The sequence below is a fragment of the Mastacembelus armatus genome, chromosome 24, assembly GCF_900324485.2.
Source record: "Mastacembelus armatus chromosome 24, fMasArm1.2, whole genome shotgun sequence".
Classification (NCBI taxonomy): Eukaryota; Metazoa; Chordata; class Actinopteri; order Synbranchiformes; family Mastacembelidae; genus Mastacembelus; species Mastacembelus armatus.
The window spans coordinates 2,698,544-2,715,642 of record NC_046656.1 but is presented as its reverse complement, the minus strand read 5'-3'; the positions used below and the strand labels follow the sequence as shown (position 1 = coordinate 2,715,642).

The following is a 17,099-nucleotide window of genomic DNA, read 5'->3' as shown; positions in this document are numbered from 1 at the left end:
GGGGGGGGGGTATTATTTTTTTAAGGCACTATATTCACAATTTCAACAGCAGAGAGATAAGGCATGTAAAAATCTGTATATATAAATACTATAACCTCTATTGTGAGACTGCCTATCTCAACCTGTCACTATCGAGACAGTTGCGTTTGTAGAGACAGCCAGTATACACATCCTTTATTGTTTGCTTTCTTAGTAGCAGGTCGTCTCTTAATTGCCACTTAGAAATTTGTTTAGGTGCTGAAGTTCACCATGGTGAATGAAAGTAACAGGCATTTCTCTGTGTCAGTGTTGCTAGGCTTTTTATGGCGATACTGGGACATCCAGATAGTAATGAGTTACAGTAATCTAGCCTTGAGGTAACAAATGCATGGTCTAGTTTTTCTATGTCATTTTGAGACAGGATGTTCCTAATATTGGCAATGTTGCGCAACTGAAAGAAGGCAGTTCTAGAGATTTGTTTTATGTGTGAGGTTATTTGTTCAGGTGCTTGTATCATCAGGTAGGGTTTGTGTGTTCACAAATGTATGGATGTATCAATGTATGGATGCACAGCATTCATGTGTTGTGCTGTAAAGCTACTGCTAAAAGAGGAAGAGAGAAATGAAGGAGCAACAAGATATAGAATGTTTTCCCTAATGTTTCTACTTGCTTCATGGAAACAAAGTGACTGGATTCAAATGTGAGGAGACAGACAACTTTATTTATAATGGAAAGTGAAAACACAAAATTAGAAAATAAGAAATTTTAATTAAAATACTTCAGGCAAAACATTTTACTGGGTTTTACACAAATCTTCTTTCTTTGGAGAGGAAGGCCACCACCCCTTCTCCTGGTCTGCACCTGCAACACACCAGACTTTTATCAGTAACATGCTAAATTAATCACAATGGTCTGTCTTTCAGTGTCTGATATTCATAAAGGCAATTCAAATTAGTGGTCCACAATATGTTCTTATTAACAGAGTAAGCAGCATTTAGGTCAGCCACTGATGTGTTTACATTCTTTACTTGCAGTTACTAAAGCCAACAGTGATGCTGATGACAAATCAATACATTCAATATGTAAGGGCATCAGGGACCAGTGTAAACAGGTTATGTTGTTAAAACAGCGTCATAGCAATAAAGATTCATTATGGATACATTCCAACATAAACCCTCCACCTCCTCCACCATTCCCTTTTGTAAAAAACATTTACACTAGAAATTGTGGGTATTTTCCATTCCATGCAGGTTAATAGAAAGTGTGCTTACAGGACTGAATAAAAGCCATTATTTAATGTTAAAACACCTTAAACGTTGCTGAATAGTGTAGGACATGGCATAAGACAGAAGATATTAGGACCTATGAATTTTATCACCAGCATTGTACTGCTGTATATACTGCTGCTTTTTAAATGAGCCTCAAAATAATCAGCATTTTGTCATTTCAAATGCCTTATGTTAGAACTAGCTGCTGTAGTTACTGCAACATGGATTTTGGCTTATAATTTCTATTTACCATCACAAAATGAAAACTTTGCACCCAATCATTTGGACTTTTTCTTTATGTATTTTACGCATTTATTTTGACAACTGTGTTTAAATCAAGGGTAAATATTTTAAAATATTACTAAATGCAATACAGTTTCCACAGCATCATAAACATGATCTTATTAAGGGAGGACTGGTTGCAGCACTACTGAAGTGAACAGCATTATTTCTATCTCAGTGTGTAGTGCCTCATAATTTGGACTTATTGTGCGATGATGACATAGTATTTCAGTGTTAGTCTTAGTTCTGCACCAAAAATACATGGATATTTCAACAGAAGCTCAAATCAACATTTCAATGTTTTAGGGCTTGGTGATTGGTAAAGTTCCATTAACCCCATGCTTTTGTTAGTAAACCCCGTGATCACTACACACAGTGTGACCAGTGCTACAGTTACCCTTCTCTGCATCTGGTCTGTCAGGAACATGGGAAAGCTCTGGCAAAACAAACAGCTGGTGTCTTTATGACATGCAGAAAATCTTACTGGACAGGAACAGAGAAGCTACACAACAATGTAGAGGTGAACTTTCAATGCAACAAACCTGGAATAGTTCCGAGACTGGAGTTATCAAAGAACTGTTGGGGACATGTTCTGGATAGTAGCTCTGAGTTTCCACTCCCATCAAAAAATCTGCTTTTGGGAGAGTCCAGCAGAGAGACCTTTGAGTTCTCCAGCAGCCTTGTGGGACTAAGCAGGATCTTCTTGGGTGAGCTGAACAGGCTGGAGGAGTCTGAGGTCATTGGAAGGGGCCTCTTGGTGGAGGTATCAGGTGATGAAGGCTTGTCCATCTCAGCTTTGCTCTTCAGCTTGATGGCCCTGTTCTTCCACTTGCTACTTTCTGCCTGCTCACCCGACACCAAACTGCAGAAACAGGGACACAGAGGTCTGGACTGGACTAAAGGACACAGTGAAACCCATGAGCAGTTCTGCCCTCAAACTTGCTAAGCTTACCTTTCTAGTTCAGTTACTTTAAGTTGCAGGTGTCTCACTTCCTCCTCCAGTTTGGTCTTCTCTAGCTGAATGCTGCTCTTCATTAGCAAACTTCTTGGATTGGTCAGTCTGCCATGCAAGTCCTTCCCCTGCATGACTGGTTTCAACAGGCTACATTAGTATTATTGTCCATTTCCCCAGTCATCTTTAAAAATGCAAGGATTCCAATTAAAAGTTCATTTAGTTCACATCTGGTCACAAAGGGGCAAAACCAGGAAACAGGTAAAACAGTCACCACCTGTAAGCAGCTTCATTAAGACCAAAAAAAAAATCAGTTAAGACATTAAGACCTTTGTAGCCCTAAAATTCAGATTAGGCCCTTTAAAGTTCTAATATCCTCAAAGAAACAGTCATTACATTTGTTGCTTCAACATAGTTCGCATAATGTACTTTGGAGGTTCTTTCAGCAAGCTTTCGCAAATAGCTGCACATCTCAGTGTGTAGCCACAAATTTGCTCAAATGTTTTCCACACTCTTCGTGGGAGTTACTGGCTCCTATAAGGCTGAATGTATGACAGACATTAGCAATAAGGATCTATTGACACATCCAGCAGACAACCATCACAACATGACATCAACGTTTAAACATTCTTGTGTTTCCAACCCGTTGACTGAGAGCAACATTGACATTTATTTGGAGTTTTGTGTCTACCTAATTGATTTAAAGGATATATTCTGGGTTTTTCTAAGTTGGTCTTAAATGATATTGATGTGTCCTTTTCTACATGAGACTGTAGTCAAAAACATGACTATTGTGATGTGTGTGATCTTAAGAGCTCAGTTTTTAAAACTAAAAGAGTTGTGTATTTCTGTATGTTTTTATTGTGTACCAAAAAGGAGAAATCGGGGAGATGTAAACAGACTAGGCAAGTCTTAATCATTAAGACAATTGAAGCTGCAGCTGTTCCACTAAGCTAATTGGAGTAAGAATCGTTCAGAGTCAGTCTAAAACAAATTCGCCCACTGTCTCAGGATAGCTCAGTTCCTTGCTGAGATGTAACAGAGGTATAAAACAAACCAACACATACACGCTGCCAACTTACACGATTCCTCTACTTGGTGTTGTGATTTCCTCAAAGTCTCTTTCAGCTTCCGCAGGGAATCTTCCTTCACCTTCAGCACAGTGGTCATCCTCTGGATCCTGACAAAGACAAAGCTCTGGTCAGAACTGTCAGATATGCAGTACAAAAACAAGGGAAAGAGCACAGCCAAGAAGGCCAGTTATACGTCAGGGGGAAAAAAAAAAAAAAAAAAAAAAAAACACTACAGAATGAGGAAACCTTCATCTGCTCAGACATTTTGAAAAACAGCTAAAGCAATTTTGATCATGCAACAGCTCGACAGGTACAGTCAGTAAATAAGACAAAATCACAAGAACAAGAAACAAAAAATAAACCCAGAGGACTCTTACTCTTGTTGGTGTTTATCAGTTGAGTAGTGCAACTCCACTTCCATGTTCAACAGCTTAGTTTGAAGGTTTTCCAGCTCAACAGAACTAGGTGACACATTTTTCTGATGTAAGGAGAAACACGAAAAAAAGCTGCTCATTCTAAGTTAAATATTCAAAAATTAAATCACAAACAGAAAAAAAACAACAAATGGTTATAATAAATTAGCTCCATTCATAATATATCCAACAGGTCTCTTCAAAGACAAGGTAGGCTGCTGTAACATCTGGATCTAAAACTGATCTTTAGACAAACCTCAGACTCTTGCAGTTTGTGCTTCAGGGTCTGGATTGTATTCTCTTTCTCCTGGACTAGTGCGCGGCTGTCCTGCAGCTCTGTCTGCAGAAGCTGGGTAGCCTGTTTATGGTTGGACACCATGTCGTCGGCTTTGATCTGAGCCTCTTCCAACTGCCTATTCTGTACACACAGGGCCTGGAAAACAAAACTATATGTCATCAGTCAACAACAGACAGTTCCCTTCATATCAATTTGAGATAGGAAACAGGATGCAACTGCTATGCACTGAGGTGGGTTAGGGGGAGAAATCAATTGACCTGTACAGAGCTGACTGTTCACTTCGTTCTCGTCTGATACCAACATTGATGACACTAAACATAAGCACACAAAAGCCAATTTGAAACAGATAAGGCAGACGTTACTTTGACTTTTTCTTCAGCTTGCTGGACCTGCAGAACTAGTTGCTGGTTGTCCTTCAGCAGGGAGAGCTCCGTTTTCAGAGGAGCTCCCTCCAACACCTTCAGCAGAGTGGAGCTTTTGCTTCTCTCCTCTCTGAGTTGAGAATAAGTCTGAATGTCCAACAGCCTCAGTTCTTCAAACAGATCATTCAGTTCATCAGTGATGTGCTGTAAGAGGTTGTGAATATTTTGAATCCAGCTTTGAATCTTGTTAAATATAATTTTTCAATCACTTTCCATAAATGTACTTTCTGCAGACATCCTGCTAACTAGGCAAGGCAAGGCAAGGCAAGGCAAATTTATTTGTATAGCACCATTCATACACTATGCAATTCGAAGTGCTTTACAAGGCATATATTTACATTAAAAGCTAACTAAGAAACAAAGCAGAAACAGAAGCTTGGTGGAAGAGGTCATTAGGGAAGTGAATGTCAAATGGTACCTGTAGAGTCATCTTTTTGCTGTGTACCACAGCAGATCTGCGGTCCAGCTCAGAGGTCAAGATGCTGTCCAGCCTGCTGATGCTGACTGGCTGGGTGCTGAACATGGCCTGCAGTTGCTCCTGGAACCTTGCCCCCTCTCTGATCTCAGCTGAGTGCTCAGTGTGGTAACATGCCATATAGCCCCAGAGCTTCTCCAAAATAATGGCCATTTTCTACAAAGCCCACAGATTTGTCATGAAGTTCAATGCAGTAATGTTAAGACAGTTTATACTGAGGAACAACAAAAATCCCCTACGTTTCAAGTCACAGAATATTGTTTTAGTGTTTGAATTAATTCATTCAGCCTGCTCTGGATAAAGCTATTTCATAAATAATGAATTGCAAGACAACCTTTTGGGAATGGCTATGAAGCATTCTCACCTGTAGGTAGGACTGCCTCTTATATAGCAGTTCAGTGATTCTGGGTTCCCACAGCTTGCGGAAGTCCTCATCTTTGACAGAGCAGCTGGGTGCCTGTGCTCTGCACAGCAGCACATCCTGCAGCCTTCTCTCCTCAAAAACAGCAATGTCCCTTTCAACTAATTCCTTAAACAGATTTCGCAAGGCCCCTGCCTGCAACTGTAAAGGCATCTGGAGAAGGAGAACACAAGATTTTGTGTTATAACCCAAGTAATTGTGTTAGAGTATTTTTGAAAAATTCAAATGGGCAAATTTCTATGAAATGACTTTAAAACTGGTATTTACTGTAAGACTCTGAGCAATCTGGAGTCCCAGCTGACAGAGCGAGCTGCAGGCCTTCACGGTGGGTTTTGGAAGAGGACGTATATAATCAATCTTGAGGAAACCCTGCAGTGTCAGGATCTTGTCCTGGGGTTCAGAGCTATACTTGGAACAAGTGTTTATAAAGTCCTGGAATTTTCTGAAGGACTCCTGCAATGACATGTCAGTTCAGTTTGGTCAAATTCTTAAGTCAAAATGGCTTTAGTTTTCAGCTTCTCCTTAACAAGTTTTCACTAGTGAAATTACCTCAAGGTGCACAGTAGAGTCCTGCAGCCTTTCTGACACAGTCTCTTTGACTCCAGTGGAGCTTTGATTCAGGTTGTGCAACTTCTCCTTAAGGGCTGCTATGGTTGCATTGGCTTCACTGAGCAACTGAAAGGGGAAAAATAGAACCTCAAACTTAAAATATCAGTTTTTATGTAGATGAAATAGTGCATGCACTTGTGGGTTCTTCACCAACTCATGCTCTTCACACATGTTTGCAGAGTCAAACTTATGAAAACTATTGAGACAAAATGTTTCTCTTGAATCCATCATTCCATCTTATGTTCAATTGCCTAAATTTGGAATTTGGTCAGAAAGCAGTCTGACTTTTAAACCTCATGTAGAACTTTCATTTGGCTGTAGAGATGTCCTGTACCTTCCTGCTGCTCATTCCACCTTAAAACAACTTGATGCTATTTACCACTTTTCCTTGAATTTCATTATTACAATTATTACACTGGTCACCAATGTGAATTACGTTAAAGAGTAGCCAGGCCATTACCAGCTACATAAAGAGATCTAAAAAAAACACCAATTCTGTTAAGTGTCTTGCCAAAGCTCTTCAGTGTGCCACTTACTGAAAACTACTTGATTAAACCTGAATAAATGATTAAGAGTAAGAACCAGTAAGAACAAAGGACTCATGCAGGACCAATCTGCTGCAAAGCATCTGCTTCAGCTTTAGCATGGGTTTGTCTCTCACTGTACATCTGCACCCACTCCTGGAGGTGATGTTCCTAACAAGACCAGTGACAAGTCGCACCAAATAGAAATGGAACTGAGCCAGGAAATAGTGTGGCACATAACCATTTTAGCTAAACAGTGTTTAGGGTGGCAAGAAAGCAAAGAAGCCAAGGCCACTTGTAGAAACTATGTGTTTACAACTTTGGAAGTAAATGCTTTTGACCTACTTCCTGTTGCAGCTTGGCCTTTTGTTCTTTCTCAGACTGTTGCTGCATGTTCATGTGTTCTTGCTCACGCAGCTTCCCCTGAATGACTGAAATCTGTGGTTGGAAAGGATTATAAATTACAAGATAGAAGTTTAGCTCTTAGTTATAGTTTTCAAATCACCAGTGACTGTAAAGAAGTACCATGTCCATTCTATTCCCCAGCTCTGTTTTGAGCTGTGTCTTCTCCTGTCTGAGACCCTCCAGCATCTCCTGCAGCTGGTCTCTCTCCTCACTGAGAGATGTCACTCTTTGCTGCAGTTCCTCCAGCTGCTCTGTGGAGGTCTGACATCTGGCTTCTTTCTCAGACAGAAGATGATCTCTCTCTGTTTGCACACACTCCAGTTTCTCTGTCACAGTTTGCATCTGTGACAGAAGGATAAATCATTTCAGATTAAAAAACATTTATAACCTGAATATCCTATTGCAAATGGTATTATGCATAGTGGATACAAATACCGTACATTAGCAGCGGTTCCTGTTCCTCATTTGTACAGCAACATGGCATGTGTTTTACTATAATACTGACAGGTGTTGATCAGCTTATACTCACACATACCAACCTGGCCAGAAATAACCACTCACTTTCTTACAGAAAGAATGTGGGTCTGAATCCCCCACCTTAGTCTCCTCTAGTGGCTTCAAATGGGCCAGGACTATCACAGCTGTTTATATGCAATGGTGCAGGCATTACGCGATTAGTCATACTCATACGCACTGACTTGATATTGCTCAATGCCGTCCCAAATCCACAAATCTTTCTACAACTGGCTTTTGCTGTTTACTCTGTTTAAAAATATGCACACAACTGGTTATAGCACCATCTATTCCTTTTTACAACAAAAACAACAGTCATCTACTAGGGTCTCTACTCTACGCCATGTTGGATTAACACTATGTTTGTTTGTTAATACTGCTCACAGCATATCCTTCATTCCTCTAATTGGTGTATTCTGGGTGCACTGGCCATGGAATTCGATCTCAACCAGACTAATTTTTTGTATAGAATGGAAAGAGTTAGCCTGGTTGGCCAGGCTACACACGTACAGCACCCAACACATACAGACCGTACTTCAGTCCATACTAAAATGAATGCTCAAATAGAAATTAAAGTAAAGAAGAAGCTCTGTGGTCAGGGTTTGCTGTAAACTGTGATTATTGTGTTACTTTATTTCAAAAATTTTCTCTTGACTTCATGAGTCTGTGAGACTCTGCACATAAATCTTTAAATAAAGTTGAAGCTATAGTCAGAAATAGGACTGGGTATTGCTTTCAATTTCATGAATCGATTCGATTCACATTCTCAAGGTCTCATTTCAATTTGATTAAAAGTTAACTTATTGAAGAATGATAGTTCCATTTCAAAGCCAACATCGCGTGCCTCTCAGGGAAGGTCTATGCCAGGGTGCTGGAGAGGAGGATCCAGCCAGTGGTCGAACCTCGGATCCAGGAGGAACAATGCGGTTTCCATCCCGGCCGTGGAACGCTGGACCAGCTCTACACCCTCTCAAGGGTGCTCAAGGGTTCATGGGAGTATGCCCAACCAGTCTACAGTATTGTTCAAAATAATACCAGTACAATGTGACTAACCAGAATAATCCAGGTTTTTAGTATATTTTTTATTGCTACATGGCAAACAAGTTACCAGCAGGTGCAGTAGATTCTCTTATTTGATTATTCTGGTTAGTCACATTGTACTGCTATTATTTTGAACAATACTGTACATGTGTTTTGTGGACTTGGAGAAGTCCCTCGCGACATCCTGTGGGAGGTGCTCCAGGAGTATGGTGTCCGGGGCCCTTTGCTGAGAGCTATCCGGTCTCTGTACAAACGGAGCAGGGGCTTGGTTTGCATTGCCGGTAGTAAGTCAGACCTGTTCCCAGTGCGCGTTGGACTCGGGCAGGGCTGCCTTTTGTCACCGGTTCTGTTCATTACTTTTATGGACAGAATTTCTAGGCGCAGCCAGGGGCCGGAGGGAGTTGTAGAATGCAGACACACCTCACAGGTTCATAAGCATTATAGGCTTAGAGTGTAATAGTGTAGTATCTGTTAGATGTACTTACAAGAGCTTGCTTGCCATATATAGTATTGTGTGAAGGCCATTAACAACTGATAAAATGCTTGAGTTGAAACAACAACTACATATATGGTATTAAAGTAAGGATAACCTCTGTAAAAGGGAAGTAAGTGGTATCAGGATGGGGGGTAGCCACAGGTTTAAGATGGTGTGTTACTTCCTTTATACTTCAGATCTCTCTGCTGTACTGTGTGAGTTGATCTCCGGAAATATCTCTGTAAATAAACCAGCTGTAGAACTTAACTTCCACTCCGTCTCTCATTAACCCTCCATCAACGGACTCGGGGAAAGTCTGGGGATTGACTTTCAACAGAGTCCAGTTCAGGGGACCACAGGATTTCATCTCTGCTTTTTGCGGATGATGTCGTCCTGTTGGCTCCATTGAGCCAGGATCTCCAGCGTGCGCTGGGGCGGTTTGCAACCGAGTGTGAAGCGGCTGGGATGAGAATCAGCACCTCCAAGTCCAAGGCCATGGTACTCAACTGGAAAAAGGTGGCTTGCCATCTCCAGGCCAGGGGAGAGATCCTGCCTCAGGTGGAGGAGTTTAAGTATCTCGGGGTCTTGTTCACGAGTGAGGGAAGGACAGAATGTGAGATTGACAGACGGATCGGGGCATCGGCAACGGTAATGCGGTCGGTGTACCGGTCCGTTGTGGTGAAGAAGGAGTTAAGTCGGAAGGCGAAGCTCTCGATTTACCGGTCAATCTACATTCCTACTCTCACCTATGGTCATGAGCTCTGGGTCATGACCGAAAGGACAAGATCGCAGATACAAGCGGCTGAAATGAACTTCCTCCACAGGGTGGCCGGTGGCTCCCTTAGAGATAGGGCTTCTGTTTCGGATGCCTCCTGGGCACCCTCCCAGGGGAGGCGTACCGGGCATGTCCCACAGGGGAGGAGGCCCCAGGGAAGACCCAGGACACGCTGGAGGGACTATGTCTCCCGGATGGCCTGGGAACGCCTCGGTGTCCCCCCCGGAAGAGCTGGAGGAAGTGTCCAGGGAGAAGGAAGTCTGGGTAGCCCTGATTCAGCTACTGCCCCCGTGACCCAGTCCCGGATAAGCGGAAGAAGATGGATGGCAGTAAAGTTTTTGACTGGGCTATTTAACAAGATCTTGGAGAGAGAGGATGCCTGAGGAATGGAGGAGAAGTGTGCTGGTGCCCATTTTTAAGAACAAGGGAGATGTGCAGAGTTGTGGAAACTACAGCGGAATGAAGCTGATGAGTCACACAATGAAGTTATGGAAAAGAGTAGTGGAGGCTAGGCTGAGGTCTGAAGTGAGCATTTGTGAGAAGCAGTATGGTTTCATGCCAAGAAAGAGTATCACAGATGCAATATTTGCTTTGAGAATGCTGTAAGAGAAGTACAGAGAAGGCCAGAAGGAGCTGCATTGTGTCTTTGTAGATTTGGTGTATGACAGGGTGCCGAGAGAGGAGCTGTGGTTTTGTATGAAGAAGTCTGGAGTGGCAGAGAAGAATGTTTGAGTGGTGCAGGACAGGTATGAGAGCTGTAAGACAGTGGTGAGGTGTGCTGTAGGGGTGACAGAGGAGTTCTAGGTGGCAGTGGAACTGCAGCATGGATCTGCTTTGAGCCCCTTCTTGTTTGCTGTGGTGATGGACAGGCTGACATATGAGGTTAGACAGGAATCTCCATGGACCATGATGTTTGCAGATGACATTGTCATCTGTAGTGAGAGCAGGAAGGAGGAAAATCTAGAGAGGTGGAGGTTTGCTCTGTAAAGGAGAGGAATGAAGGTTAGCCACAGTAAAACAGAGTACATGTGTGTGAAATGAGTGGGATTCAAGTAGAACGGTGAGGTTACAGGGAGTAGTGGTGAAGAAGGTGGAGGATTTTAAGTACCTAGGGTCAACAGTCCAGAGCAACGGAGAGTGTTGAAAAGAAGTGAAGAGACGTGTGCGAGCAGGTTGGAACAGGTGGAGGAAAGTGTCAGGTGTGATGTGTGACAAAAGAGTGTCAGCAAGAATGAAAGGAAAGGTGGACAAGACAGTGGTGAGAGCAGCAATGTTGTCTGGTTTAGAGACAGTGGCACTGAGAAAAAGACAGGAGGCAGAGCTGGAGGTAGCAGAGCTGAAGATGTTGAGGTTCTCTCTGGGAGTGATGATGATGGATAGGATCAGAAATGAGTACATCAGAGGGACAGGTCATGTTAGATGTTTTGGAGAAAAAGCCAGGGAATCCAGATCGACATGGTTTGGACATGTATTTGAACAATACATTGGGAAAAGGATGCTGAGGTTAGAGCTGTCAGGAAGGAGGCCTAGAGGAAGACCAAAAAGGAGGTTCTTAGATGTAGTGAAGGAGGACATGAGGATAGTTGCTGTGGGAGTGGAGGATACAGAGGATAGGGTTAAATGGAGGCGGATGATTCGCCGTGGCGACCCCTCAAGGGAGTAGCTGAAAGGAAAAGAAGAAGAAAGTTTTTCCTCTCCATTGTTGCCTTGTGCTTGCTCATGAGGGATTTGTTGGGTTTTTTTTTTTTGTTTTTTGTAAAGTTCCTTGAGTTGATTGTATTGTGATTTGGCACTATATAAATAAAATTGAATTGAATTAAGAGCCTTGAAGCTTCTGCAAAGCAGCCCCAGAACATAACTGAGCCTCCCCCATGTTTCACAGTAGGTACAGTGTTCTTTGCTCTGTATGCTTCACTTTTGTGTCCGTGAACATCAAGCCGATGTGGCCTGGCAAAAAGCTCCAGTTTTGTTTAATCTGTCCAAAGGACATTCTCCCAGAAGCTTTGTGGTTTTTCAATATGCATTTTGGCAAATTCAAGGCTAAATTTTTTATGATTTGCTTTCAACAGGAGTCCTCCTTGGTTGTGGACAGTGACAGTTCTGACACTGTACCTTGACCTTGGAGTTCACCTCTGATTTCTTTGGAAGTTGTTCTGGACTCTTTGGTTATGATTTGTATTATCTGTCTCTTCAATTTGTCATCAGTTTTTCTCTGGCAGCCATGTCCAGGGAGGGTGGCTACAGTCCCACAGACCTTAAACTTCTGATTAATATGTGCAACTGTATTCACAGGAACATAAAGCTGCTTGGAGATGGTCTTATAGCCTTTACCTTTGACATGCTTGTCTATTATCAACTTTGACTGATTAATTTGAAGTAATATAAATAATCAAGTCAGCTCCCTGCATATACATCACTGGTTTGGTTCAGCATGCAAACACAACAGAAGCAAACTCGAGACAGTTTGGGCTGCAGAAAGAATCACTGGTGCCAACATGCCTTTCATCAAGGACCTGTACACCTCACAGGACAAGGGAGAACTCCTCCCTTCTGATCAGCACCACATAACACTGTACACCGAAACAACCAGACACAAAGACAGTTTCCTCCCCAGTGCCATCACACTAATTGGTGGAACATATAGATAGTATATTCTTGTCAAATACACATCTATGCTTTGCAGCGCATGCTACTCTGGCTTCTTGTCAGACTTTCAATATCTCCACACTACTAAAGTCTCTCAACAAGTCGCCAAGTCATTCACACCTTTTCAAGTGGAAAACCATTGCCATGGTGACTAGGTCTGCAACAAAACAACTCCTTAAATAATCGATTAATCAGTTCATTATGTTTTCCATTAATCTGATTTTTACAAAAGAATGTAAAGAACTGTGTTTTCCAATAAGTTTTTACATTACAAGTGTTTTTATTAGAATTTCACATTTAAATCAAAAGCAAGTGGCACATTAGCCCTAATGAAGCAGCAGGCTTTCTGACACTTCATGATGGATTTAGAAATTTTTAAATGCGGTGACAAAAGGTTTTGGTAGAGTGGCATATGTAGGGGGTTTTGATACAAAAATAATAAAAAAAAAAGAATTAAATCTATTTTTACAAAATATGTATTCTTATATTAATAACCATTTCGCAGACATTGCTGATCTTAAGGACTGGAATACAGACTGGATATTGCTGAACTTTGAGCTTCCTTGTAGAAAGTGTCGGTAGTATGGTGGTGTAAGACTGTCAGCCTGCGGCGATAACGTAGCAGTTTATGGAGTCAGAATCCTCACCGGCCACTGAGGCCACCATGCTGCCCACGGCCCATCCAAGTATCCTCCAATACAAGGTGGCTTGGGATGGAGTGAAATCCATGGCCTTAATCAGCATTTCACTCCATCCCTTGTGTGAGCTTGTTTCAGCAAAAATGTGTGTGTCCGTTTGTTTTTTTTGTTAGTGTGTTTTGAAAAACCATTTAATGGTACAATACAGCAGTCTGTCAAAGAGATGGTCATTAAAAACTTCGGGTTTTAGATGAATCTATTCTTGGCCATGTATATGTGACCGTTTCTGTTCTGTTACCTGTATAAAAGTAAAAAGCCCAGTGCAGGATTAAAACTACTGCATTCCTGACGCAAAGCTACCACCAGGGCAACGCAAACATACTGTGATAAAAGTGACACTTTAAATTGCTACATGTGTATGTGCTGCTGTGCAACTGATCCTATGGCTCACAAACCTCAGCCAGTAGTGTTCCCATCCTGTCCTCCAGCTCTGTTTTGACCTGTGTCTTCTCCTGTTTGAGACCCTCCAGTATCTCATGCAACTGGTCTCTCTCCTCACTGAGAGATGTCACTCTGTGCTGCAGCTCCTCCAGCTGCTCTGTGGAGGTCTGAGTGTTGGCTGTCCTCTCAAACAGCAGATTGTCCCTCTCTGCTTGTACACGCTCAAGCTCTTCAGTCAGACTATGAATCTATGGAGGGAAGAATGAAGATCAAATTGTAATTACAAAATTATGTATAAGGAATTGCATGAATACTGTATAATATTTCTATTTTAAAAAGGTTTGTTTAACAAAGCTTTCAAACATCTAACCAAAAAGCATATGGTCAATTCAAGACAGAGCAGTAAGTGTTACACAGTGGTTAATTCTGTGTCTTCTTCATGGATAAAAGTCATGCCTGGTTTTGAAGTTCTTTCTGGACAGGACTATCGGCATCAATTCCACTGCTTAGTCTGCTCTCCAGCTCTGCCTTCTGTCTCATCAGCATACTAATCTCGTCCTGGAGAGCTCCGACCTTGTCCTGAGACCCCCTCAGCTCCTCCTGGTTTTCTATCATCTGAAAGATATTCCCACCCAGAAGAGCTTACGACATCTTTTCTTTATAAACAGACTAAAATGGAGGGTTCAGTAACTATGGCCGGTTTGGGCTGTATCATTACCGCAGCAGTAGAATATAGCTGATCAAAAAATAAATACATTTATTTTACAGCTTAATGTCACATCTATTAAAAAAAAAAAAAAAAAAAAAAAAACCCTGACCAGTTCTATATTCTCTTGAAGGTCAGACTTCAGCTGGCTCACCTCCTCTCTCGCCTTATTCAGATGTTCCTTCAGCTGCTGAATCTGAAACACACCCAGAATTTAATGATTTGAGCATTACTGTAATTTTCCAACAAGGTGTATTTGCTTTAAAAAAAAAAAAAAAGTAGCTGAATTCTAAGCAACAAAACAGAAAACAAGGGCAAAGTAACCTTAAGCAGTTCAAATAGTATCGTTTTCAAAAAGGTCCAGTAATTTCTTAAACAAATACACACTAGATTTTATTAGTAAATATTACTCAGGCCAGTGTCAGGGACATTTCATTGCCACATGAATCCACATTTAATTCTCTGCATATTTGTGGCAGCCATTGGCGATGTATATAGGGTGTGGACATCACCCATAGCGTTAAGCACAGCGAGACTGAAGCCAATTCAGTCACCATTTTTGGCCATGTTGCTTTTGTGGAGCCAGAAGTACCATATTTGGACAATAAGGCAGTGTCTAGAGAATGTTCCCATGGCAACCTCTGAGCCAATCAGCAGCGAACTTGAATGTACACGCATCATTGAGCGAGCGGCAAAAGCTCCGACTGCAATCTGGCCTTAGCCATAAGGCTTAGACTATGGCTAAATATCAATATCTGTTATGCACAATTAATTCCACATATTAATTGGTTGGCGTCAGCGATTTTTCAACACAGTTCTTAAATGTCCAAGCAGCAGCAAATCCATTCCCACCATGTAGGGACAGGTAGCCATAATGTGTATGGGTAAAATAACCTGTCAATCACACCTGTCAATTATCCAGATGCAGGGGTGGAATGATGTGACATGGATTAAAGGAGCCACCTAATTGGTCAGTTACTTTCCTTAATATCTTGTGTTACAGAGCAAATAGACAAGAAAAAAAATTAGGAGTATTAAGCGCGTGTTCAAACAAAGACGACAAAGCGACAGTGATTACTGCGGCAACAATAGTAACTTAATAATTGGCACTGATTTTTCAATCGAAGTCAATGAGAGCCAGGGCTTGTTGGAGCCAATGGCTACTTCCTATATGGATCGAAACCTGGAAGTGGGCTTGTTATGTCCATGCTTTCCTATAGTCATTGGTGGCAGCAGGACAGTACCTGTGGGACTGGGTCCAAATATACTACAACAGGAGTGTTCATGGTAAGGAAGAAAAATTACAGTGTGGCTCACTGATACATTTTTAATATGTGCTGCTGTACAAACCTCAGTCAGTAGTATTCCCATCCTGTCTTCCAGCTCTGTTTTGAGCTGTGTCTTCTCCTGTCTGAGACCCTCCAGTATCTCCTGCAGCTGGTCTCTCTCCTCACTGAGAGATGTCACTCTTTGCTGCAGTTCCTCCAGCTGCTCTGTGGAGGTTTGACATCTGGCTTCTTTCTCAGACAGATGATCTCTCTCTGTTTGTACACACTCCAGTTTCTCTGACACAGTTTGCATCTGTGACAGAAGGATAAGTCATTTCAGATTAAAAACCATTTATAACCTGAATATCTTATTGCAACTGGTATTATGTATAGTGCATACAAATACTGTACATTAGCAGCGGTTCCTGTTCCTCATTTGTACAGCAGCATGGCATGCGTTTTACTATAATACTGATAGGTGTTGATCAGCTTATACTCACACATACTAGCCTGGCCAGAAATAGCCACTCACTTTCTTACAGAAAGAATGTGGGTCTGGATCCCCCACCTTAGAAAGTCTCCTCTAGTGGCTTCAAATGGGCCAGGACTATCACAGCTGTTTATATGCAATGGTGCAGGCATTACGCGATTAGTCATACTCATACGCACTGACTTGATATTGCTCAATGCTGTCCCAAATCCACAAATCTTTCTACAACTGGCTTTTGCCGTTTACTCTGTTTAAAAATATGCACACAACTGGTTATAGCACCATGTATTCTTATGTTTTTACAACAAAAACAACAGTCATCCACTAGTGTCGCTACTCTACGCCATGTTGGATTAACACTAGGTTTGTTTGTTAATACGCCTGCATTTAGCTTCTGTCGTGTTTTGGTTCTTTGTCATAGGCTAACTAAACTTGTTACATGGTCCTGTGATTATATATGTGATGATAGATAGATGGAGAGAGAGATATAGATAGATAGAGACATACAGATCTATGGATTTTATGAATCAATATTGAATCTTTCAAATGAAGATTGAGTTCAATAAGTCAATCATTTTTTAAACTCAGCCCTAGCCAGAAAACTGACTTGCTGGAGGATGAGATATTTTGTTTGTACATGTATACACAGCAAATTATATACACTAATATGTGTATATATGAACAGTAAAAAACTAATTCATATAGGTGTGTACACTTTTTCCACATGAGACTAATGTTGCTATCCAGGATGTGAATTACAGCGTGCCCCGAGGGGTGGGGGTGGAAGAACCATTGAGAAGATTCCCAATGATTAGGTTAATACAGAAAACATTGTTAAAACACATTCCTATGCCTTTTACAACCACCTGGAAAGCAGATAAGGACACATGGTTGGTGGAATGAGGAAGTTCAGGAGTGTGTTAAGATGAAAAGGTTAGCTAAGAAGAAGTGGGACACAGGACAGAAGAGAACAGACAGGAGTACA

The 17,099-nt window shown here is 41.7% G+C and overlaps 1 protein-coding gene across 3 annotated transcripts in view; it reads right to left on the bottom strand.

The window, feature by feature from the left end:
* Positions 1 to 680: 680 nt before the first annotated feature.
* cenpe (centromere protein E) overlaps positions 681 to 17,099 on the bottom strand; it is a 48,755-nt gene continuing 32,336 nt past the window's right edge. The window contains exons 33-49 of one of the 3 annotated variants that reach the window (XM_026318836.1): positions 15,707 to 15,937; positions 14,469 to 14,552; positions 14,107 to 14,265; positions 13,665 to 13,898; positions 7,242 to 7,463; positions 7,062 to 7,154; positions 6,133 to 6,258; positions 5,851 to 6,036; positions 5,527 to 5,736; positions 5,106 to 5,318; positions 4,628 to 4,831; positions 4,224 to 4,400; positions 3,932 to 4,032; positions 3,564 to 3,661; positions 2,482 to 2,617; positions 2,072 to 2,391; positions 681 to 840 (exon numbers count right to left, since the gene is read on the bottom strand). In XM_026318836.1, coding sequence (XP_026174621.1) covers positions 773 to 840; positions 2,072 to 2,391; positions 2,482 to 2,617; positions 3,564 to 3,661; positions 3,932 to 4,032; positions 4,224 to 4,400; positions 4,628 to 4,831; positions 5,106 to 5,318; positions 5,527 to 5,736; positions 5,851 to 6,036; positions 6,133 to 6,258; positions 7,062 to 7,154; positions 7,242 to 7,463; positions 13,665 to 13,898; positions 14,107 to 14,265; positions 14,469 to 14,552; positions 15,707 to 15,937 — 2,862 coding nt within the window. In that variant the 3' untranslated portion in view covers positions 681 to 772. Of the gene's footprint in view, positions 841 to 1,660; positions 1,966 to 2,071; positions 2,392 to 2,481; positions 2,618 to 3,563; positions 3,662 to 3,931; positions 4,033 to 4,223; positions 4,401 to 4,627; positions 4,832 to 5,105; positions 5,319 to 5,526; positions 5,737 to 5,850; positions 6,037 to 6,132; positions 6,259 to 7,061; positions 7,155 to 7,241; positions 7,464 to 13,664; positions 13,899 to 14,106; positions 14,266 to 14,468; positions 14,553 to 15,706; positions 15,938 to 17,099 lie in introns of those variants that run through there. The other 2 variants (XM_026318835.1, XM_026318837.1) reach the window with 2 other exon arrangements.